This window comes from Vulpes vulpes, chromosome 7 (assembly GCF_048418805.1).
Source record: "Vulpes vulpes isolate BD-2025 chromosome 7, VulVul3, whole genome shotgun sequence".
In the NCBI taxonomy this organism is placed as follows: Eukaryota; Metazoa; Chordata; class Mammalia; order Carnivora; family Canidae; genus Vulpes; species Vulpes vulpes.
This window is the reverse complement of record NC_132786.1, coordinates 7,908,924-7,932,958: the sequence shown is the minus strand read 5'-3', so window position 1 is coordinate 7,932,958 and position 24,035 is coordinate 7,908,924. Positions and strand designations below refer to the sequence as shown.

The 24,035-nt window shown below is 47.3% G+C and overlaps 2 protein-coding genes across 12 annotated transcripts in view; one reads left to right on the top strand and one right to left on the bottom strand.

The window, feature by feature from the left end:
* Nucleotides 1–11,253, top strand: part of AGK (acylglycerol kinase) — a 76,131-nt gene extending 64,878 nt beyond the window's left edge. For all 9 annotated transcript variants that reach the window (XM_072762855.1, XM_072762854.1, XM_072762849.1 and 6 more), the window contains 4 exons: nucleotides 339–436; nucleotides 7,066–7,136; nucleotides 9,116–9,200; nucleotides 10,276–11,253. In XM_072762855.1, the coding sequence (XP_072618956.1) occupies nucleotides 339–436; nucleotides 7,066–7,136; nucleotides 9,116–9,200; nucleotides 10,276–10,413 (392 nt within the window). In that variant the 3' untranslated portion in view covers nucleotides 10,414–11,253. The remainder of the gene's footprint in view (nucleotides 1–338; nucleotides 437–7,065; nucleotides 7,137–9,115; nucleotides 9,201–10,275) is intronic.
* A 1,924-nt stretch (nucleotides 11,254–13,177) lies between these two features.
* Nucleotides 13,178–24,035, bottom strand: part of DENND11 (DENN domain containing 11) — a 46,640-nt gene continuing 35,782 nt past the window's right edge. For 2 of the 3 annotated variants that reach the window (XM_072762846.1, XM_072762848.1), the window contains 5 exons: nucleotides 23,132–23,270; nucleotides 21,870–22,001; nucleotides 21,601–21,751; nucleotides 20,780–20,848; nucleotides 13,178–19,123 (listed from right to left, as the gene is read on the bottom strand). In XM_072762846.1, the coding sequence (XP_072618947.1) occupies nucleotides 18,928–19,123; nucleotides 20,780–20,848; nucleotides 21,601–21,751; nucleotides 21,870–22,001; nucleotides 23,132–23,270 (687 nt within the window). In that variant the 3' untranslated portion in view covers nucleotides 13,178–18,927. The remainder of the gene's footprint in view (nucleotides 19,124–20,779; nucleotides 20,849–21,600; nucleotides 21,752–21,869; nucleotides 22,002–23,131; nucleotides 23,271–24,035) is intronic. The other variant, XM_072762847.1, reaches the window with a different exon arrangement.

Below are 24,035 nucleotides of genomic sequence, written 5' to 3'. Positions count from 1 at the left end.
CAAGAATCATTGAATTTTCCTTCTGTGTGCCACAGAGTGGGACCCAAACCAACATTGTGCCATGAATGGAAATAGCCTGGGTCATTGGTGACAAACCATGGCTCCCTGTCACTGACCTTTATGTTACTGTGGCTGCTTTAATAGATGTTTTGGGTATAGATGTTCCATTTGAGCCTGGCTCTTCATCCTGTGTGTAAGAAACTATGAAATAAAACAGAGGTGGAGAATCAGGGGGTAGGTTTGAGTGGCCAAGCCAAGCAGCTGGCAGCTCGCCATTGGTGGGAGAGTGGTGAGATGTTAGCGGAAGAAATTGACCTGAATCTAATGCCCCCACACAGCCCTTTCACAAGAGGTGAGCCCCAAGGTCTGGAAGGAAGTGCAGCTGTCCACCATTGAACTGTCCATCACAACACGGAACAGTCAGCTTGACCTGACGGTAAGCGTGCCATTTTACTAGCAAAGCATTTGGTATCTGGGAAAAGTGACAAAGAATACGTGGCCTTCCGCTAATCGGGTATTTTTTTTTTAATCGGGTATTTTTTATTTTTACCCTTTTGGGGGAGAGAGGAAAGGATTGGGGAAAAGAGGATGTGGTGTGGTTTTAAGGAATAATAGCAATGAGAAGAAACAGCAGAGTGAAGCAGTAGCTTCAAGATTTGTAGTGTCTGAGCCAGTATTCTGGGCACTGCTTAGTAGCCACCAAGCTTTCAGTCTTTAGAAATGAAAAGTCAGCCTGCTCCCTTTTGTCTCTGGAATAAAAAATTGCAGAACTTTTACTTGAGCGAGTACCCATTATTCTTGTGACTATATTAAGTATGAGGATTTAGGTCCCCAGAAGAAAAAAATATATATATATACATATATATAGACAGTCTACTCTGTTGACATGCACTGTCCAGTACAGTAGCTGCTAGACCCATGGCTATTTGTTTTTATTGTATTTATTTATTTTTATTTTTAAAATTTATTTATTTTTATTTATGTATTTATTTATTAAAATATTTTATTTATTTTTTCATGAGAGACACACAGAGAGAGGCAGAGGGAGAAGCAGGCTCCATGCAGGAAGCCCAATGTGGGACTCGATCCTGGGACACTGGGATCATGCCCTGAGCTGAAGGTAGATGCTCAACTGCTGAGCCACCAGGCGTCCCAGCTATTTGAATTACATAAAATGGAGCACTCATTTCAAGTGCCCATTAGCTGTATGTGGCCAGTAGCTGCCACATTGGAGAGCGGATACAAAACATTTCTGTTAGTGCAGAAAGTTCTGGATGGCACTCCTATTGACAAGACACCAAAAAAATTCTTGAAATAAAGCAGAGGTTGGCAAACTGGTCTGCCACCTATTTTTGTGTAGGTGGCACACAAACTAAGAACTGATGTTACATTTTTAAATGGTTGTGAGAAAAATCAAAGGAAGAATAATTTGTGATACACAGAATATGAAATCCAGGTCTCATTCACATAAGTAAAGCTGTGTTGGAACAGCCACATGCATTCACATACATGCTGTCTGTGGCTGCTTTTGTGCCATGACTGCAGAGTCAAGTAGTTGCCACAGACTCTCTGGCCCAAAAGCCTAAAACACTGACTCTTTGGCCAGAAAGTCCAGAGTTTTCTGACCCCTGCTGTAGGAAAAAACCTTAGAAGTTTGTATTAGCGAGCATGCAAATAGAGAAGTCACCCTGCCCTGTGGGCCAAATCCTATGATGAGGTTTTATGCAGATCCAGGTAATATGTTTACAGGTGACCAGGTCAGTCTGGAAACTGCATGTGGACTTGAACATGGTGATTGATGAATGTACGCAGGCAGCAGGGAGGTTGACTCTGACATTAATGGAGTATCGAGTTGTTTTCTAATTAGAAAATGTAAGAGATGTCTGTTGTTTAACATTTGGATAACACAAATTAATTCCAGTTGGATTGAAGGATTGAATTAGGAAAATAAAACCATGAAAGCACTAGAGTGAAATCAAAGTGTTTATCAATATAAATATAAGCTCGGGGAGGACCAGGCCTTTCTAAGCATGGTGTCTAAGGCAAAATTCATATTGATGCATTTGTCTACTTAAAACTGAAGAAACTATAAACAACATTTTTAATGACACATTGGGAAAAAGAATGTGATAGAGCAGGAGTTAAAGCTTTCCTTTATAACAAACTATTAAGAAATAGGCAAAGGACTAATATAAATAACAGGCACAGGACAAGAATAGAAATTCACACAGGAAATAAACATGGAAAAATATCTTATATTTGCTCAATATGTACTATATGCTAGGTACTGCCCTGAGAATTTTGCATACTGTCAACTCATGTAATCCTTATAACTGCATCATCAGGGAGATATAACTTTTATATGCATGTAATAGGTAAGGAAATAAAAAAAGTGCCCCTATCAAAGAAATGCAAATTAAAATAACAACAGACTGTCCTAAATTAAGCATGCTTGTGTTTGCCATGTGGGTGGGGAAGTGGGCACTCATGCATTTCTGCTGGAACTGCAAATTGCAACACCCTTTCTTGATGGTGTCTTGGGGTCTCTGTGAAGCATCCAAAATAGACTTAATAGGGCCAAGGGCGTGCTTATATTTCTAGGAATTTCTCCTCCAGGAATAATCAGATGCATATACATATGTAGTGTAGCCATTCCCTTCTTTCTTACATAATGGAATTCTGGAAACACTGGTGAACATAAAGGTATTAAGGTCGGAAAAAAATAGATTCTGTTCCAGAGGAATTTCAAAAAGAAAGATAAAATTTCTAATTCTACATTGCTTTTATACCCAATCTCTGATTATAATTATTTCTAGTATTTTGTTCTTGTTCTTTAACATTGTTCTTTTCTCTGATGACGGAACACCAATGAATGGATGAAGTTCAGTGGAGAAGGTGATGGTGGCTCCAGATTAGGCACATGCAGAATGCCGAGCGCTTTTTATCTTGGTGCCAATTATGAGAGTGTAAGATTCTGTGCTGCTTATCACAAGGAGCAGACCATTCATTTTCTGTTTCCACACGTCTTTGTAAAAATAAAAGCAAATGCAATAAAATATTCAAAGACAATGAAGCTGCCATGTGATAGCTCAAAACTCATTTATCATTTAAAAAAGTACATTCAGAGTCAAAGAGCCTTTACAGGGTGTGGAATGTGTGGAAATTAGGATCTCTTGTACAGTCTGTTCACTGTATTTATAATAGCAAAATATGTAAAACAAATGGACTGGGGGACTGATTAAATCCATTCTGGTACATTTATTTAAAATGTTCTCTATTTACTGACACGGAACGATATTCATCATATATTGTTAAATGAAAAAACCAGGCTAGTATGATATGCATCATATGATTCTATTTTTATTTTAAAAAGAAACACTTTCACCTATAATTGAGTTTTGTGAATGATGGAGGTAAGGCTCTAATTTTGTAATCTTTGCCCATAGAAAGCCTGTTGTCCAAGCACCATTTATTTACCAAACATCCCCCACCCCCCCATCTGCTGTAAAGCCTTTTTATACTGCGGGAGCAGATGTGCATGGATGTATTTGTAGGTTCTCGATTCAGTTGCTCTGTTTTTCTAAACCTGTATTAGTACGGTGCTTTTTTTTTTTTTTAATTATCATTTAATAATAAATCCCTCTATGTTTTTCTTCTTAAAGAGTCTCTTGGCTATTCTTGACTCTTTGACCTCAATAAATCCCTTAAAGGTTTTATTTTATTAAGTCCCACATAAAAATCTGTTATATTGATCAGAATTACATTGAACCCGTAGATCAATTTGAAGAGAAATGACACTTCTATAATATTGACTCTTCTGTGGTATGAACATAGCAGAGCTCTTAGGCTTGTAATGCCTTTCAATGAAGTCTATAGTTCTAACATCTTGTCTTTTGCTGGATATATTCCTGGTCATCTTAATTTTTGGTGCTGTTTTAGACAGTATCCCTTAAAATTTCTTTTTTAAATATTAGATTTAGATGGACATGTAATTGACTTTTTAAATATTGATACCGAATCAACAGCTTTATAACTAAATTCTTACTAAGTTTTACTAATGGATTCCTTTGGGTTTTGTATAGATTGAGTCCTAACAAATGCAAATGGTGCAAGTTTTGTTTTTCCTTTCAAATACTGGGCCTGCTAATCGTTTCTCTTACCTTCCTGCTGTGGCTAGGACCTCAGTACAGTGCTCAATAGAAGTAGTGGTAGTCAGTGTCGTCTGAAGCCTGATGTAGACAGAAAGGTTTCATTGCTACGTTCTTCAGATTGATGGGATTTTTTTTTATAGATACTCTTTATAAGATTAAGGAAGTTGCCTTTTATTCCTAATTTTGCTAAGAGTTTTTATCATGACTGCATATTTAATTTTATCAAGTCCCTTTCCAGCATCTATCAAGATAGTCTTCTCATGTGAATCTGTCAGGGTCATCTAACATATTGATTTTTTGCATGTGCACTATTCGCAAAAAACAAATCCTAGACATATATTATAACTCACATGTATAACTACTTAACTTCCCCTCTTAGCTGGCTAGTATACCTTGGAATCTTTGCGGGTCCAGAACTGAGTTTCTGTTCTTCCCTTGCCTGCCTTGATGGCAGTGGCAGTACTCCATCCAGGCTCCCCACTGCTGCTGAGTGGAATTCCAGGCTTTCAGTCCCTCAGGCCAAACCTCTCTCCCCTCACATCTGATCTTGGTGGAAGTGCTGGTTGGTGGCTTCACCTTCTAAATAATGCGAGCGCTTAACACCACCTCCCCTGCTAACTTCTCCAAGCCACCATTGCCTTTTGCTTGGGTGATTCCAGTGGGTTCCTGAGTGGCTCCCTTACTTCTCCTCTAAGTAAAGCATTCTCCTCTAAGTACAGCATCCAGAAAGGTCCTATTGAGATGAAGCCAGATCCTGTTCCTCTGCTTAGAAGGTTCCAAATGGCTCCTCCTTCCACTCAGCCTAAGAGCCTTATAATGGCCGTCAGACCTTAGGGCCCTGGCCTCCCCTCTTCTGTGACTTCAGCTCCTGTTGTCCCTTTTTCTCGCTCTGCTCCAGCCACACTGGTTTCCTGACTGTACTTTCACATGTCAGGCATGTTTCCACTGTAAGTTCCCTGCCCTGGCAGTTCCCTTGTGTGGATCGCTCTTCCCTACACTGGTGGTTCTCAAAGGATAGTCTTGGGGAACTTGTTAGAACTGGATGTCCTTGGGCCTCACCCTAGATCTCCTGAACCATAAACTGAGAATGGGGCCAGGGTCTGAGTTTTAACAAGCCCTCCAGGTGATACTTGCTAAAGTTTGGGAACCACAGCCCTGGACATGCACATTGCTAATTCCCTCACTTCCTTCAGGTGTCTGCTCAGAGCTTAGTTTCTCAATGAGGTTCCCTTGGACCCCTCTTTAAAATAATCACCCCTACCACCCATACCATCTCGTGTTTCTTGTGTTCTTTTCTCTTGTTTTTCTAATAAATTCTAATATATTTCTAATATACTTTTTTATATACTTCTAGTATAATCTATAATTTATCGTTTTTGTACTGATACACTCTAACATGCTTCTAATATATTTTATAACTTAATTTATTATGGTTAGATTTTAATTTTTTTTTGTATTCCCTCCACTTTCCCCAGTAGATAAATTTTTTATAAGCAGAAATACTTTTTTTCGTTCGTTGATGTAACGTAAGCACCTAGGAGAGTTGATGTAGTTGACACTCAGTTGTTGAATACAAGGTGAACTTAGAGCAAAATCATTCCCTCTGTGTTCTGTAATTCCTGGTTGAAAGAGAAAGTTGTGCTTTGGTAGTGCTCTTTAATCTTAGGCAAAGGCTGTCTGCTTTCAGCAGCTCATGGATTATCCTGGGGCTACAGATTTTGAACCTGTCCAAAAAGAAACAAAATCTGTATTTGAAGTAGACACAGAAGTATTGGTTCGGATTTATAGAGGGCCAGCTTTGTATTGCTAGCCACTGACTGGCAGGAAACTGGTCCAAGAACCCAGTCTGGTTTTATAGCCACTTCCTCATAGCTTGGTTTTGGTGGTCGGTAATGAAAAAATTTAAAATACTACCATGGCAGAAACGGATTGCTGCTCTTCAACTCTGGTTGCATATCAAAACTGCGTGTAGAACATTTGAAAACAAAACAAAACAAAAAAACAAAAAAAGAACATTTGAAAACACATACTTGGCGGGTACCTGGGGGACTCCGTCGGTTAAGTGTCTGACTCTTAGTTTTGGCTCAGGTCTTGATCTTGCGAGTCGTGAGATCGAGCCCCATGTCAGGCTCTGAGCTCAGGGAGGAGTCTGCTTGAAGATTCTCCTCTGCCCCTCCCTTCGCTTGTGATCACTCTCTCTCTCAAATCAGTCTTTAAAAATACAAAAAACCCAGCACATGCTTGAGCTCTGCATGCCAAGAAGCTGCTCCATCAGGTGTGCTGTAATGCTGATGTATAGTGAGGATGGAGGCTCGCTGGGGTAGGCGGACTGAGGCCTGACCTCAGAGAGGGAACCCTAGAGACCACAACAGCTGTGATGATTAGTGGTAGAATGGCACAGACCTCTTACTCTGAGTTCTGACTAACATGAGTTTTTGTTTAGCTTATCTGGGTAGCAAAAACCAACCAACCAAACAAGCAAGCAGTGATGCATTTCATGGCATGTAAATGATACGTCAATAAGGCTCTTCATGTATTTAAAATAAAAAAAAGGAAATATATTCAGGATTAAGTTATTAAAAGTGAAAGTCTCTGTATAATAAACAGCTTCGGGGATCCCTGGGTGGCGCAACGGTTTGGCGCCTGCCTTTGGCCCAGGGCGCGATCCTGGAGACCCGGGATCGAATCCCACATCGGGCTCCCGGTGCATGGAGCCTGCTTCTCCCTCCGCCTGTGTCTCTGCCTCTCTCTCTCTCTCTGTGACTATCATAAATAAATAAAAAATTAAAAAAAAAATTAAAAAAAAAAAATAAAAAAATAAACAGCTTCAAAATATGAATCCCTGAGGCTAACGGACAACAGGCTGCATTAGCAAAAATGTAGAGTATTAATGTTAGTCTTCCTGACCTTCTAGAGCAAAGAAGACTTCATGAACATCTGCATTGAACCCGACACTGTCAGCAAAGGAGACTTCATAACTATAGGGTAAGTGGGCTGGGGATTTAGGAAATGCTGGTTAAGTAGTTGGTATTCCAGCACATACTATTCATGAAGTCCTCATGAAGTCTAAGATGGAGACCCAACTTAGGACTTATGTGATTTGGGGACAGTATAGCCTCTTTCTTTCAAGTATTTGGGTTGACACAGAGAACGCACTTCTCCTACTCTGAACTTCCCTGTTCATTTTAGGAAAGTCAGAGTGTGGGGACAGTCTGCCATTCCAGTGAGATGAAGGATTCAGTGTAGCATGGCACAGTGTCCAGAACTTTCTTCAGGGTCAAAGTTGCTGGCTACAGATCTTGATTCTGCTACGTCCTGGCCTCATGACTTGGACAAACCCTTTAACTTCTGTGGGCCCTTCTCTGTGTATGGAAACGAATATATAATCACATCTAACTACTTCAGGATTGTTTTTGAGTCTCAAACAAGAGGCTGTATATGGGAAAGTCTTTTTCACGGTGGTGAAGCATTTCGCTATATCAGTTACAATTCATGCCAGTCCACCTTGTCCTGCTTCCAGGGAAGTAATGGAAAACCTGAAAAGGTATTGAGTACCTTGGACAATCTCCAGGCTTTTCTCCTTTTTCACTAGAAAATATCCTCCAGTCCTGTCTGATTTGTTAAGCCTGACCTCTGCCAGAGTTTCATTGGTTACGAATGTTCTGAACCCTCCCAGCCAGCTTCAGCACATCCTAGGAGCCCACGTGTTGCCATGCCAACTGGTAATCTGCTAGGAGATTTTTTTTTTTTCTTTTTTGGTGCTTTGTCTCAGAGCTCCCTCTTGTGCTCATCTAAGGAGTAGACATTGCTGCTAGAGCAGCCCGGTCTCCATGGCTACCCCATTATCTGCGCCAGAACCCGGCAGTGAAATGTCTTTCATTGGTTTGTGGTATTTTTGCCTTTGGTACAAATTCTTCAGATGCTGACTAGCCCATTCTGCAGGCTTTGCTTCCCTTATTGTATCTGTCGTAGAAGGAAGAAAGGAAAAGCCTTTCTGTCTCCTAGAGAGTGTCCAGAAGCCACACACAATCTCAATTGAGAGTGTGCCTCCCCCCTCCCCCCTCCCCCCGGGCCAGTGTACTCAAATCTCCTTCATAGTACTGACAGCTGAAAATAGAAAGGAAAACCGATTATATTGCTTAATGTAGGTGAAGTCATTATGTTCCGCATCATTGCAATCATCATCTTCAGCAGCAGGAACATGGTTTCCTTTGGTCTCAAATAGGAAGTGAGATTAGGTAACGCCTGTTTCCTCTGGGTATTGGAATAGAACATTGTGAGGTTGCTCTAGAAAACTCTGAAGCTTCATATACTAAAGACTAATGTTATCATTTAATGATAAAGAATGGACTAACTGACTTGGATTAACTTTTACTCTTTCCACTGACCACAACCAGCTCTCATGGGTATATGTGCGTGAGGTGGAGGGAGTATGTGTGTGAGTATGTGTGTGTATGGACAGTCTGATAGTTTTCACTCCAAGGTAAAGATAGTACTATGCTAAGCAGACCGTTAATAGGAATAGAATCATCAGGAATTGGTTATTCATATACATACATAAAAGAAATGTGTAGAATAAAAAAATGTTTTCTCCTTCAAGTAATGATACACTTACAAGTGCCAAATAAGACAAGTTTAGTACTTTTTCTAAAACTACTAAAAGTACTTTTCATTTCATTCTAATGTTTAAATTTCGGGTTTTTTAATAGCCCAAGGGTTAGGTACAGAATCACTCTGTCTTCACTTCATCCACAGTTCTCTACAGCAAGTTAACCTTCCTTCTCAATCTAAAATATGTCACACTGCTAAGCAAGCATCATTGTGGGAAAATTAGTCACGGAACACCATGGTTCAGCATAGCATGAGCTCGTCTATTTAATCTCAACAAAAGAACTTGCTGTGCTCTTGCAATTGAATGAGTTGCCAGCCTTGGTGTCCAAATATGCTTTTTCCTGTACCCACAGAAGCAAAAAAGTGAGGGACCCCGAGCTGCGTGCGGCCGGCACCGAGTGTCTCCAGGCCAGCCAGTGCACTTTGCTGCTTCCTGAGGTGAGCCGGGGTTCCTGTCCCGTAGCTTCCGGTTCTTTCTTGGTCCATCTTCCTTTCGAGGAACAGACCCTCATTTGGTTGCCCGGTATGGGCCGCGCCCTCGGCCAGGCTCTGGGTGATGGTGAGGAATACTTGAAAAGATGAGAGGCCCCCCTTCTGAGTCAGGGGCTAAGCAGGGGACTCCTGAAGATTTCAAGTGTTTTTAAGCCACGATTCTCTAAAGTGATCTTTACATCTCCTGAGCCTCTATTTTTCTGAATGTACATTACATAGAGGTTGCTATGTTATGACACAGGGAATTCTCTAGTTGGCAGGTACTCAGTGGATCCTACGTTCACTTTTTCCTTTTTTATAAAGGATCTGGAAAATCTTGGGGATGGCATTGAGTTTTCTATATTATGAAATGCCACACTTAGAATAACCTATATAAGTGGGGAAAATGTTAGGAGTATAATCTAAGTTATATAGTTATTCTGTGCACCCTGCCTCAGGAAAGAGCTGCCTCAGACGGCTTCTGCAGACTTGGGGCCATTATCCAAGGTATTCAGAAAGGACTTGTAGGTAAAACGGAAGCTCTCCCCCACAGTGGGTGGCACCGTAGTTTCAACACAGCAGATGTTGAACTAAATGCGTGAATTACGGAAGGTTTTATAGAGTCTGTACCATTAATGTTGCCATATTTGAGGTATCAAGCTACTATGCAAGTCCTAAAGAAGAACCATGAAAATAAGTGAGTGGACATCATGGCTTTCCTAAGAGGAGGGCTCAGAAGGTCCTAGAACATCGTATGTTCCTGAAAGACGTGGGAGGACCCTTGTCATTTAGTAAATATTTTAAAATTATAGTCTTTCTCAAATCCCAAAATATTCTGGGAGGTGATAGCAGCCCCCCTGCCCCCCGCAAAAAAAAAAAAAAGGATGGGAGAATTGGGATTAGTTGCAGAAGCAGCACCAGACTTTAAAAAAAAAAAAAAAAGAGCAGCGGGATCAGGCCTGAGGAGGAGGGGGGTTGTCCAGGGGCAGGACCCCGGCAGCCCACGGCTGGAGTGAGCGGTCCACTTCCCTCTCCTCCACAGGGAACAGGGGGCTCTTTCAGCATCGACAGCGAGGAGTATGAGGCGATGCCGGTGGAGGTGAAGCTGCTCCCCCGGAAGCTGCAGTTCTTCTGCGACCCGAGGAAGAGGGAACAGGTGCTGCCCGGCACGGCCCAGTGAGCTGGCGGCCCCCACCCTGCACTTTAGGCCTCGGTGGGACCAGCAGGTGCAGCCTGCCCTGTCTGCCCGTTGTCGCAGGATCCCGCGGCACCTCCGTGGCAAGTACTACCCCCCATGGCCCCCCCAGAGCATGTGCAGCCTCCGCCGTCACCCTCGCCCCCTCGTCCATCGTGGTTTTCCAGGCAGGTCTGGGAGGGGCCCTCATGCCCCGGCTGCGAGAGGGCCTCCCCGGCCTCACCCCGATTCTGTCCCTGCGCCCTCCTGGGACTTCAGCGCCTTGCCCGCCCTCTGCACCTCCGTCCTCTTTCCAGGCTTCCCCATTGGTGCTGTGACTTTCTGGGCTCGGATGCAAATTTAGCTTGTTGGCAGTTCACCCTCCGTCCCAAAGACACGCGCGGCGTTTCCGTCTTCAGCCCGGGCTGAAAAACTATAAAAGGCCAGTTTGTATTATTTTTTAAAGTAGCGCTTAAGTATTGGTTTGCATGAGAAGCACCTGGGTGCATGTTGACAACGGACTTGGGGTCCACCCCAAACCTAGTCACTCGGCCTGGGGACGGGGCCCAGGAATCTCCATTTCTAAAAGAAAAAATAAAAGCAGGCACCCTCCCCCAGGTGCTTCTACTCCAGGAGGTGCCCCCAGCCTCACCTGCCAGTGTTGTACAGCATACCACTCCCTCTTCTGCTCATGCACCCCCCCCCCCCCCCCCGCCGAAAAGGATTTTGAAAGATCATGTATCCCCTCACTTTCTAGATATCAACTTAAGATGTTGCCAAAGTATGTCTTTCCTGGTGTCATGTAAATATTATTTTAAAATAAAAATGTTATATCACTCTTTTAAACATATTTGGTTCAATTTAAATGTATAGAAATTTGACACTTATCCTCCATTTACAAAAATAAACAAATAGGTTATTTGGTATTTCCATTCCACTTTCAGCAAAGAATGCTATCACGATGTGATCTATTTTCAGGCCTGAAATTTTATCACTTGCCTTATTTTCTTGCCAACAAAAAAATATAACACTAAAAAATTATTTCCATTTATAAGTTAATCCTGTACTGAGGTAATTACTGAAATACAACTGCTAATACTGCCAATTTTTGATAATTAAAAATTAACATTTATTAGAATGCTCTTTAATGAGTTCAAGAACACATTGTTTACAGCTGAGAACAGGATTCAATGTCATTTATGTTCCTTGCTGCGTTTCTGATAGTTCTAAGCCCCTAAATTAGACGACAAAGAATTCTAATGTCTTCTTTGAATTCCTTTGGAATTCCAGATCAAACGTTAGTAATCTACCACAGTAACAGCTTAATTAGATCTTCTTTTAGTTTGTTGAAAGCAAGAGAGCCAGAAACTACCTGATTCGCTAATGATTTGTAAGCCGGGCTTCATAACCATTCACTTTTACTACTACCATCAGGATTTTCCAGGGTTTGGTGCCCCTGAGGGTTCTATACTCCAGCAGCAATGCCTGGAAGCGAGGAGATGTGCACCTTTTCGTAAAGAGGAAGCATGGGGGGTAAAGGGGGTAAGTAGGAAGCGATGCCTTGGCCACAGGCTCATCCCCAGGCAGATGGGTTTTAGGACAGTCCGCCTCCCTGTGCCCGTGAATCCCTTGGAGAGTGAAGACCAATGCTTGAAGGCATTATGAAGCAGCTACAAAAGGCCAATGAAGGAAGATCACAAAAAACAAGGCTTACCTGTTAGGCTCTATATTCTTCAGAGTGGGGTCAAAAGCTGTGCTTTGCCCACCAAAAGTAGGTGGGTTCCAACCTGCAGTAGAAGGAGCACCCACAGAGGGGAGGAGGGAAAGTTTCTGTAGGAGCCAGGAGGGTCCTAAACCATCTTGGGTTTTGGATAGAATGTAAAGGACCAGCACGGAAGCTGGCTCTCTTCCTCGGTGATCGGCTGGCTACCAGCATGTGGGTTTACTTAGCGATTCTGAGCCGTCCAGTGATGTTTAATAGATTAATATTTTTAATTCCTTTTGAAATCTGTAATCCCCGGTGGGAATTCTTTCTTGATTCAAGCTATTTCCTGCAAGAACACGGTTTCCGTATTGTTTATGGCCTTGTCCTTGGCACAGTCCTGGCGCACACCATCCACATGAAGGACACCCAGCAGTGCAGCTCTGAGAGCACCTTGTCGGCCAGGCTGGGACTACGGAGGGGTTGAGGACACCCTGAGTCCCCCACCTCAAGAACGCACAAGACTTTAGGAAGGCTTTACTCAAAAGCTAAGATTATTTCTAATAAAAACCCAGCAGATGTTTTCTAGCATGAGAGCTGTTTGCTTAGCACCAGGGCTGGCCTGTGCACACAGCTGTAGTCACCATGTGCCAGTGCTTTCTTTACAGAAGCAAGAGTTCAGCTCTCACCCCAGCCCTAGGAAGGTGATATCATATGGTCAGTCACGTACCTGGGAAAGGAGGAACCTGGCTTTGAACACAAGAGCCCATGACGGTAGGAATTTACCCCTGTACTGCCTTAAAAGAACTCCCCAAAAAGTTAAAAATGAAATGAAACTTCCATGTGTGGCTGTGTGCACAGTCCCGGCCATCCTGGATGGCACGGTTACTCCGAGCTCTGGTTCCCATTACCTCGAGGTGGTTTATGCAGACAGACCATGGCCTGTAGGAGGGCAGGTCCCAGACTCGCTGGGTCGCTCTGTTGTTTGTGCTCCGACATGGGGCCACCCTCTCCTTCCTCCCATAAAGCACACTTCTCCGACTGGTGAAAGACCACTGCACACACATGTTCATGTTAAAATGTGAATTTTAATTGTAAAAATTGTATTCTGTAAATATAGTTATATCAACCTCTGCACACAGCTTGGTTCAGATATATACAGATATGATATACACGGATGTTATTTGTACCACAGAACAAAATCCATTAAACATTTACTCCTAGCTCCAGGATTAACCCCAGCTTTCTTTAGGCCATTAAAATCATTAACCATTCAAAATGGAACAACATACCTATATGCACTAGTATTCAGGGTAAAATTTATCAACTGTCTTACTAATTAATTTCATACTATGAGGTAAAGAATTTAAACAAAAATAGATTCAGTGTCTCTTATTGCTATAACTCTTACGCTGGGGTGTTAATCAAAATAGGGATTTGACACTTAAGGCGACAGGGGGGGCTATGCTGATCCTAACGGGGGAAAAATAGGAAAACCATTTTTCCAAGACTACAAATTATTCCTTTTTCAGAAAAGGTTTATTTCCCAGACCTATAAAAAAAAAAAAATTTAGCCAACAAGCTTGGGTAAATAAGAGGTTAATTTTGCTTTCCTCTACTCTGTACTCCTAGAGTCTCCTACCCAGTCTGTCCAAAAGCACAGAATCGACACCCTCTGTAAGTCTGGTCTTTGTGGGCACTCTACATAAACTATTCCTAATGCTGCCTTAAATATTTTTGTCGACTTTTATCTTCTCTTGATTTGGCCAAAGGAAGTTTTCACTCCAACGTCAATGAACTATATTTGCTACCAGCTAATTCAGTGACCACCGTTGTGGATCATCCCAGGCTAATTTCTAAGGCCCTAACCTACCCGTGTTCCCCAACTGTCCTCAGAAAGCAGAGTAAATGTATTGTTAGTCTAAACCGGCATTCTACAACAGACGTAATTCGCACCCATCCTTCTACCATGGTAAGTAAATAAATTTTCTGAATTTAGGCTATGTTACCACTAACAGCCCATGGGATGCTGAGCTTCTAGAATAAAGAGGGCTTTATTTCTCTATTATCATTTATAAGCACTAGAAAAACTCTTACTTCCTTTCTAAATGTGCAGTTTCATCCAACTGCCCCTGTATTCCGGCTCCAGAAAAGAATTAAAGTGCCAGGTTATAAAATCACACCGCTCCAGTAAGCAGCTCACTAATCAGCATTATCACGTTTACACGCTTTGTACGGGAATTTTCCCTAAGGTCAGGGACTGTGTCATCCGCCCCAGGACCGTCACGTTCATCTCCTAGAGAGTGCGGTTAAGACCGCAGCACCGTCTCCTTATTCACACTCGAAAACAAAACTTTTCTATGGAGTCTCGGTTGCTTCCAGATTATACAACTTGGCATTTCTTCAAGGATTATAGTTTTGAAATGTCCTTCCATCTCAACATCTGCACACTCATCACACAGCAGTATCGATAGAAAAATAAACTCCCATTTCTTATAAGAAAAACATTAACTTAATTCACAGTTGGCCTTTCTCCCAACACTCTTAGCAGCTCCTGGGAACAGAGGTATATTCATCTCACAACGGAATACTAAAAAATCCACGGCTCAGGAGAAAGAGGAGCCCCGGGCTCCTCGCCGTCCCCTACCTGAATCAGAAAAGGGTTTTCCTGGAATGAGAAGGGACAGGTCGCATTTGCAGGAGCCTCACCACAGGGCCTGAAGCAGGGCTGAGAAGGGCGGTGGGAAGATCCTCGGGCTGGACCTCACAGGTTCCCGGCCTGCTGGCAAGGAACCAGACGGAGAGGCCGAAGCCCCTGCGTGATGCGTTGGTCCCGGGTTGCCTTTCTTGCCTATTTCAGAACCAATATCCTACGGAGCAAAGTTCACTATCAAGCTGACTGTGGCCTTTTAATTTTTTCAGCTCCTCCTCCCTCATCTCTGCAAGTGTGATCCATATGGGGACTTGGAGAAAGCGTCTCAACCATTCCCTGGGCTATACAGTTTTAGAAAAAAAAGGGGGAAAAAAAAAGTTCCCTGAGGTCCCTGCCTCTTCCCAGAAGGTTGTTGTCCTCCCATTAAAAGTTTAATTCATGACTGCCCTTTACAGAAGGTTCCCGAAAGGCCTCAGTTTAAAGGTGAATCATCTCATCTTTTTATTGCGTTGGAAGGGCTTTCAGTGTATCAAGACAAATAGCAAGTTTATCCTCCTAGCCACCAGAATGAAAAACACCCGACTCAGCTAGGATTTATCTTTACCTTTGTCTTCTAGCTAAAATGCCAGGTGGTTACGCAGATACGTCAGTCCACACGGGTGGCATTTAGAACGGCCTGTGCCCTGTGCTACACTTAAAATTCTCATCTTGATTTTCACGTGGAACAAAACAAGGTACGTTACAGATGCAAGTTCTGGGCTAATTTATTTCTATCATTATCAATGAATTGGGCACCCATTCCCTGGCCAAACGGAGGAAGCTGCCTTGCTGGACAGCCAGTGCCTTCCAATCCATGGCAGTCCTGAGGACGGTGCATGGCCCCGGGGGGCACACCGGAACGGATCCACCCCAGGCCTAGGGCCTGCTCCATGCCTCATTAAAGCCCTAGCTAATTCTAAACAAATTGGCCCATACTTTTGGCTCTCGCAGGAGATAAATCCTACCATTTCTGACTCTTCCTGAAGAAAGAATCCTAAGCCTGAGCACAGCTGGACATTTTCTCCAAGGCTGAATATTAGCATCTGCCAAGCCTGCAGAATCGAAAAAAAAAACCACTTTAACAGGCCTTAGTCGCAATTTGCTGGACTTCAATAAACCCCAGGCCCGGATTCTTGCTTGGCCCCATTGGGAATCCTGCCACCTGGCTTTTCTCTGATGACTTGATTCAGGAATGAGAGCAGCCCAGGTGTCTCAGGTCAGCAGTGTTTCCAGAGGAGCACGTGGCTCACAGCTTGGCATCAGATCAGCTTCAAATTCTTGGAAGGGCCAAGCCAGCTGACGCAGGGGAGGGGATGAGGTTCAACAGTCCAGGGGGGTCACTCCCAGCCCCACTTCAGGAGTCCGTGGTAATCATCCCTGCCGCTCCAGACCTGATGGACCCTATGAGGCAGGAACGAAGATGCTGGCCCAGGTCTTCTGAACAGAAGCAGAAAGGTTTTAAGGAAATCTTTCAACAAGGACTCGAAAGCAGGTCTGTGTGGCTTCTAGCTTCTGCTGTTACTGCAGGGAGTCCTTCCAGGTATACCTTGCACCAGTTCCCCTCTTAGCGAAGGGGCAGCAAATGATGCCGGGTGCAGCTGTAACCTGGACATACTGGGGGGGAGGAGAGGGATGGGAGCAGAGTCAGGTCCAAAGTCAGTCTTCGAAAGGTGAGCTCAGAAACTGGAGGCTCCATATCACAATCCAGGCAAGAAATACTCAGGGGAGGGTGGACAGTGACAAAGGGGAGTACAGAGCCGGGGGATATGCTGGACTTCCGGCCCCTAAGGAAGCTGTCAGGGGAAGGACTGAATCCTTGGGTTCTCTCTGAAAAGGGCTACAGGGTGGGTGGGGGAGTTCTGTGTGGGGGTTGGCGGAGCCCAGGCTCACCTGCACACTCCCCTCCACACGCCCCCTGCTCTGCACGAGTGCGAGGGGACCACACAGGAGGCCACGTGGCCGCCAGCCTGTTAGAGCCACGAGCTGAAAGGAGCCCGGAGCCCCACCCAGCATTCAAAGGAAAATACTGGAACCTCGCTTTCACCTTATGACCTTTACATGAGCACCTGTGAACTTGGAGTTGCAATTCCACACACACACGAGCATTCGCGGGCAGAAGGGCACGGGCGCAGAAGTCCCCTTCCAACAACCAACAACGCCCTCAAGTCCCGAGGAAGAGGACCTATGTCCACCGAGAGAACGTGACCCTTCCCGCCACCCCTACCCCTGCTTCGGGCAGACCAGCCCCTAACTACGCAAACCTTGAGCCTTCAGACAGCACTGCCATGACACAGGTCAGAAAGGCCGCTCCTTCCCCAGAGACCAGACAACGTTGCTCTTCAAGGAAAGAGGTGGCGAAGCTTCTTATGTAAACACATGTATTACCGACACGATGGTAAACCCACACTGCAGAGGAGAGAAGTGTAGTAGTTGTACAGTTTATGTGTCAATGCCCGAACTTCTCTATATATTTACATAAAAGAGGTTACTTTGATGAACCAATATGCGTTTGCATTTTTTACACGTGAATTTCTTTAGTCTTGAATCCCGCATCAAGGAGCTACAGTGAAATATTTCTGAATAAAGCAGTGAGCCCTAAAAAGCTAGTCTTGAGATAGGACATGTGATCCATCCATCCGAAAGTTATTTCTTTGCGTGGCTGGAACCCGGTCACAGACATGGATACGTGGCGAGGCCAACGACACAGCCGGGCAAGAAGGTCGAAAGGGAACAAATCGTCACCAGTAACCCAGGAGCCCGAGTCAAAATTGGAAACTCTGTCCCAAAAGACCAAAGCTCTGCGTGCGAGAGCCGGCTTCAAACAACTACTGTCTCCTCTAAGTTGGCACCACTGGGATGCCCAGAAGAGAAGCAGCAGCAGGGCCCCACGGGAGTCGTCCCAGACCAAAACGTGTGAGGGGAATACGGGCAGACTCCCCCCTGACCCTCAGGGGTTCCAACCACTTCCCTAGGTGAAGGCACTGTCAAATTCGCTGACAAATGTGTTAGTCTCTGGCCCCAATTACTGAGCTCAGGGAATGTCATCTCTGCCCAAGAGAAACTTGTGAAGCCTCCAAATTGGTACAGTCTTGCTCTAAACTCTTGAGTAACCAGCTCAGATCCTTGCTCGATTACGGAATCCACTGAATCTCTTTTGATCCAGAAGCCCTGCTAGCAACGTGTCTGGAGGACACATTCTTGGGTGGAGAAACATCTTCTCCATCCTGTTTGAACCCCAACTGCTCTACACCTTTGGTGGCAACCAACGTTTACTATTTAAAAATACCTAAATTACTTCCAAGAGAATAGTTAGCCCTTAAAGGAAACTAAACGGTAAAGTGAATTTGCTTGCAAGGTCCAGGGCCATCCCTAGAGGAGGGGGATTCGGAGAGAGGAGGAGTATCCCACTGAGTGGCCGCTAATCGACTCTTGAGGAAAGTCTCAAGGCTTCATTCTACAATTTTAGTTTCCAGCTGGCTGGTAAGAGAAGCCTCTTCCTGTCATTCTGTGCCGAGAGGTTCACACTTAGTGAGAGAAACATCCTTTTGTTCCTCTTCGAGGGCTCTACTCACATGAACAGAGAAGACGCAGATCTGCCCTACTGAACAGGAGAAGGGATCTGACCTCAACATTGGACTCCCAGAACGGATAAAAACCCTGAAGGGTCAGGAGGTCTAGCTTCCACCTTCAGGAGGTGCACATCCAAGGCCACTCCGGACAGTTGTCTCGGTCTCGAGTACCTCAAGGGATGGAAAATCATAGAGACTTTCTCAACAGTCCACCCAGTATTTCCAGAGCTCAACCCGCTCCTAGTGATATATGGCCTCCACCACATTCCCTCAAGTCACTCCATATGGAGAGGAAAGACTCGGCTCTGACAACCAAACCAGGCAGCAGTTCTGGGAGAAAGTGGTAGATTCCAACATCGTACCAAAGCAGGACACAAAACCAAGGTAGTCTCGTCTCACCACTAGGGAGGAAGGGAAGAAAGGAGATTGCAAAAATCACATTTGTTGGAAAGTATAAACCATAATCCTTTGCATCAACTTAATAAAAAATGAGGTCTTCGGGGGCCCAGTGTGAAATCCCCAGGTGAGAGCGGCTCACCAGCCTCGGCTCACTCTTCCTACGGGCAACAGGGGTTGTCAATGACCAACATGACGTCGATGCCATAGGCCTCCAGCAGGTCCATCAGAAAGCTCCGGTCTCCTTGGGGGTCTAGACCCATGCCGCGGGCATGCTCAGCGGTCAGAGTTTTATCTTGACTGGCAGACACCTCCAACAAAGTCTGAAATATCCGGTTGTTTTGCTCTAGGAAAAACCTGCATTCACAAGACACAGGGAAGGGGGGGGCGGGGTGCCAGAGGGCAGAAAAAAAAAAAAAAGTCACCAAATAATCCACACACAAAAAACCAAAACTACATCCCTTTAATATGCTTTCAAATGGTTTCAAAACCAGAAACCTTTCTGAAAATAAGGAAATAGGATCAAAGTTCAAGGGTTATTAAACTGATACCCAGTTTAGCAAAACTATGGACATTAATCAAGCACAATTAGCAAAGTCTCTGAACGAGCAACGGCCTGCCTGCCAAAGACCAGCCTTCCTGCGTTAAGGTTACTATACGTACCATGTTCCCATTCACGGTGTTCCTCCGTTTCTTAGTCATAGGGGGAAGAGAAAGAAAAAAACAAAACCAAGAAACCGCCCCCCCACCCCAAACCCAACCCTGATAATGTAGTTCTCTGACATCAAGACTTAATATGAGAAACTAAAATTCACCTTCAGAGTCCCGGCCAGGCCACTGGAGCCAGCAGCAGGGGTGAGCCTTTGTGGGGACAGAGCAGGACCCTGAAGCCAACCGCCCCCAGCCTAAGCCACCGCAGTGGAACCCAGGGAGCAGGGGCAGGCACGGGGACACTCCCCAGCCAGCGGGGCTAGGAGGGAGGGGTCAACGAGGACACAGAAGCCTAAGCCTAGCTGTGGCCACTAATACTACCAAAGATCCCCATTATCCTTGGCTATTTGTTTTCCTTTGATTAGCCTTTTTTTTTTTTTTTTTTTTTTGGTGGTGGTTGGGGGACAGATGATACATAGAACATGATTTAATTTACAGTAGGTACTACAGAAGGGTCATTGAGGAAAGGCATGAACTGTCTCTCAACTTTTTAGCCATACTCCACAGGGCTCAGTCGCAGCAAAGGCACCCAGTGCCCGAAGCAGCTCTAAATGCCCAGGAATTTCAGAGACAGTGGGGGGTGTCAGACCCTGCCCAGGCTGTGGGCTCTCTGTTCCCCGTCAACACCGGGTAGGCACGGGCGAGTGCACTTGGGGAGTGCCACGCTTTTGTCGAAATGTCAACCTTTAGTTTTCGACCCCTGAGTCCCCCGCAGTTGGAGCTGCAGGTGCCCTTCCCGGCCCCCACCCAGGACATGGCGACGGAGCACCCCCCAGGAAGCTGGTGGACCCCAGAAGCTGGCAGACCCATTTCTGCTTCGAGTGCGGCCCTGCCCTCCCCGCTGGCGCCGCTTCACACGGCTGCTCCTGCTCGGAAAGGAGAGCGACACCCCAGAGCGACACCCCGAGGTGTCGTGACCACAGCTTCTGCCCCGACCTCCGCCTCTCGCTAGGTTCAAAAGTGAAAATGTCTGATTTATCCCATAACACTGGATGCAAGGAAGGGCTTGACTTGCACGGGGCGATGGAGGCCAAGCCCCTGAGGCCCGAAGGACACACGCGTCCATGCAGTGGACGTGGGAGGTAATGCTCAACGGGAAGAAACAGGGCTCCTGGTGCTCTTAACCTCTGCTGCTTCTCTCAACTCCTCTGGGGGCCCCCGGCGGCATCTCAGGGCTCCCGGTGGACTCCATACAGGGTCCCGCTCTCAGTGTCCCCGGCAGCAGTGAAGGACGTCCCCGGGCTGCCGTGGGTGACGGGGGAGGGCTGGAGGCCTGAGGGGCTGGGGACCAGGCTGACTTACAGCACAAAGAGGTCCTCCTCGCACGGGTTGTAGTCTTCTTCCACCTCCTGGGAGTACAGCAGCATCTGCCTGTGGTGGAGAAGGCCCCATCACGCTCTGGTGCCGCTGCAGGACCCCCCCCCCCCCCCCCCCCCCCCCCCCCCCCCCCCCGGGCCAGGCGGTGGCCGGGCACCTGCTGGGCCCCCTGCCGGGAGGAGCAGCCCTGGCACCCCCCCAGCCCCCCGCAGGGAGAGGCGGACAGGAAAGGAATGCACAGGGCGCGGAGGCCCTCCCGCGGGCCGGGCCCTGTGTGACCCCAGGCAAGTGGCCATCGTGCGTAACTGCCCAGCAATCAGGTGATGATGTTACTTTTTTTGCTGCTAATGGCAAATGATACCATTTATTCCACAGCACAGCCACATTATTGAGAGTTAGGGGAGCAGCCTGGGGAGGAAGCCCATGGAGCAAGGCCTGGAGCAAGCCTGGGGAGCAGCCCGGGGAGCAGGCCCAGGGAGGAAGCCCGGGGAGCAAGGCCTGGAGCAGGACCAGGGAGCAAGCCTGAGGAGCAGGACCGGGGAGGGAGCCTGGGGAGCAGCCCGGGGAGCAGCCCGGGGAGCAAGGCCTGGAGCAAGCCCATGGAGCAAGCCCGGGGAGCAGCCCGCGGTCAAGGCCGTGCTCGCGGTGCTCTTCCTTGGGCCTCAGAGGCCCCAAAGCGCCTGGCAGGAAGGCAGCCCCCACGCCCCGCCAGCCCAGTAAGCAGGACAAGCTGCCAGGAGCCCGGCCCGTCACCTGCAGGCCTCCCCGGCTCCCGGGGCCACCGCGCCCCGCACCCCGGCTCCCACCTCTGCTCGTTGAGCCGCCGGTACTTCTCGCGGTCGGCGCTGTTGATCTTCAGCAGGGGCTGCAGGTGGTCGTGGTGCGTCCTCACGTTCTGGTTGTCCACGTACACGTCATACAGTTCCCGCTTCTCCTCGAAAATCTTCTCGGTGGTGCCTGGGACACCCGAGTTCAGGGCATGGGAACCTGGAAGCCGGCCCCGGAGGCACCAGCCCGACCCCCGGGGGAAGCGGGGGGCCCGGGGAGCCGGAGGCAGGGCTGTCCCCGTACTCACAGGCCACGTAGGACACCTCTACCTCCAGGCTCTCGATGTCGGCCACGTTCACGTAGAAGAAGGGCTTGGACTCGGGAATGGTGCCCCCGATGCCAGGCAGGGACACGTTGGCCAGACAGCAGCAGCAGTACACTGGGGACGGGAGGGGCGGGCCGGCCTCTGTCCTCCCTCGTCGCCCACTGCCCGCCCCGCCGGGACAGTCCCCTCCAGGGACGCCGTGGAGCCTCTGCGCTCGCCGGCCCACCCTGAGTCCCCAGTGGGCTCTGGCCCAGGGGACAGTTGCGAGCCTCTCAGGCCCCGCGGCAGCGCCCGATCCCAGGTGCCTCCCACGGTCCGTCCCCGTCCTAGGCCTTGCTTATAGCTCCCGCCTCGCCCGGTTCCCTCCCTCCTCCTCCCTGCTGCCCCAGGTCCCCCAGGTCTGCATCTGTCCTCCCCGTTTGCTGCTTCCCGTCCTGGGGCTGCATCACCTCCCCTCCCTGCACTCTCCCCGAGGGACGAGGGACGAGGGCGCCACCCCCCCAGGTCACCGCCAGGCCGCGCTCAAGTCTACCTCCAGGCAGCTTTCCCCCAAGGCCCCGACCCCACCGCACCAGAGCCTGGTGTTCACCCCGTACATGCCGTCAAGGCTGTCACTCCCCCCTGGCTCCTCCGGACCCCCACCTGGTGGCCCCACCATCCTGGTCATCCTGGACCCTGCGTCCACCACCTCGCACACATCAGAACCTCACAACCCGGGGACGCCTGGGTGGCTCAGTGGCTGAGCGCCTGCCTTGGGCCCAGGGCGTGATCCTGGGGTCCTGGGATCGAGTCCCGCATCAGGCTCCCCTGTGTCTGCCCCTCTCTCTGTCTCTCTCATGAATAAATAAAATCTTAAGGAAAAAAAAAAAAACCCTTACAGCTATATGTTGGCAAATTGAACTCCAATAAAAAATTTTTTAAAAAAATTAAAAAAACCCTTACGACCCAATCACATGCCAACGTTCACCAGGTGTACCTCCTCAATGTATCAGGATCCATCCTCCCGCCCCGTCTACGCGCTCTCACCAGCCTCCGGCCGCACCCCCGAGCCACCTTGTGCCCCGCCACCCCGCCGGGGCCCACATTCTAGAATCCACGTCCACCCCTGGCACTCCCAGGCTGAAAACGCAGGCTCCTCCTGGGACGGCCCAAAGTCTTCTGAACTTGGTCAACAATGCAAAGACTTGGGCAGTTTCTGCTCCAGGAGACTTAGGAAAGAAACCCCGGCTTTGGCTGCTACCTACCTCTATAGCACACGACACCCACAGGAGGGGGAGAAAATATCAAAATGCGCTTTCGAAGTAAGGCAAATTTCCAAAGGATGAGGATCTGTTCTCCAAAGAACTTGATAAACTGAGACATGCAGCCAGCCGGGTGTGTGATCTGGAAAAAAGGGGAAGATGACACGAGCCTGTTAAAAACTATGAAAAAACAAAACAACAATAAATAATAAATAAATAAATAAATAAATAAATAAATAAATAAATAAAAAAGATTAAAAAATAAAAAATGTGAAAAACTCTTCAGTACCGCTGTGGGCTAAACCCGCTACCCCAACCCCCTGCCCCCCAAGCTCCAGAGATCAACAGATGCATTAAGGGATGGCTGCTTCCACAACAAAATGGTATTTTTCACTTTAAAGTGTCCCCTTCAGGGACGCCTGGGTGGCTCAGTGGTTGAGCGCCCGCCTTCGGCTCAGGGCGTGACCCCGGGGTCCCGGGATCGAGTCCCGCGTCGGGCTCCCCGCATGGAGCCTGCCTCTCTCTCTGGATCTCCCATGAATCAATCAATCAATCTTAAAAAATAAAAATAAAGTCTCCCCGTTAAACCAGATTTCCCTACTCCGCGCAGCTCCCCTGGCGCAATGAAATGAGGTCTGACTTTGGGGATCCTTAGGTACTGCAGCGCCCCGGTAGCAAAGCAGAACAGAACTTTTGAAAAGTCCTAAAGAAAAGTTTCTGCAGTGACCGTACACCTGGACGGGAGCGTTCAGCCCGAGGCATCGCCGAGCCCCGGAGGGACGCAGTGTGGGCTCCCACGTACACAGGGCCCGCGTGTCCGCGCAGGTTATGGGCAGGAGGACCCCCGGGCCCCACAACCGCCGCTCGTGGGCCTCAGCTCTTCCCTCCTGCCAAGGCCACGGAGCCT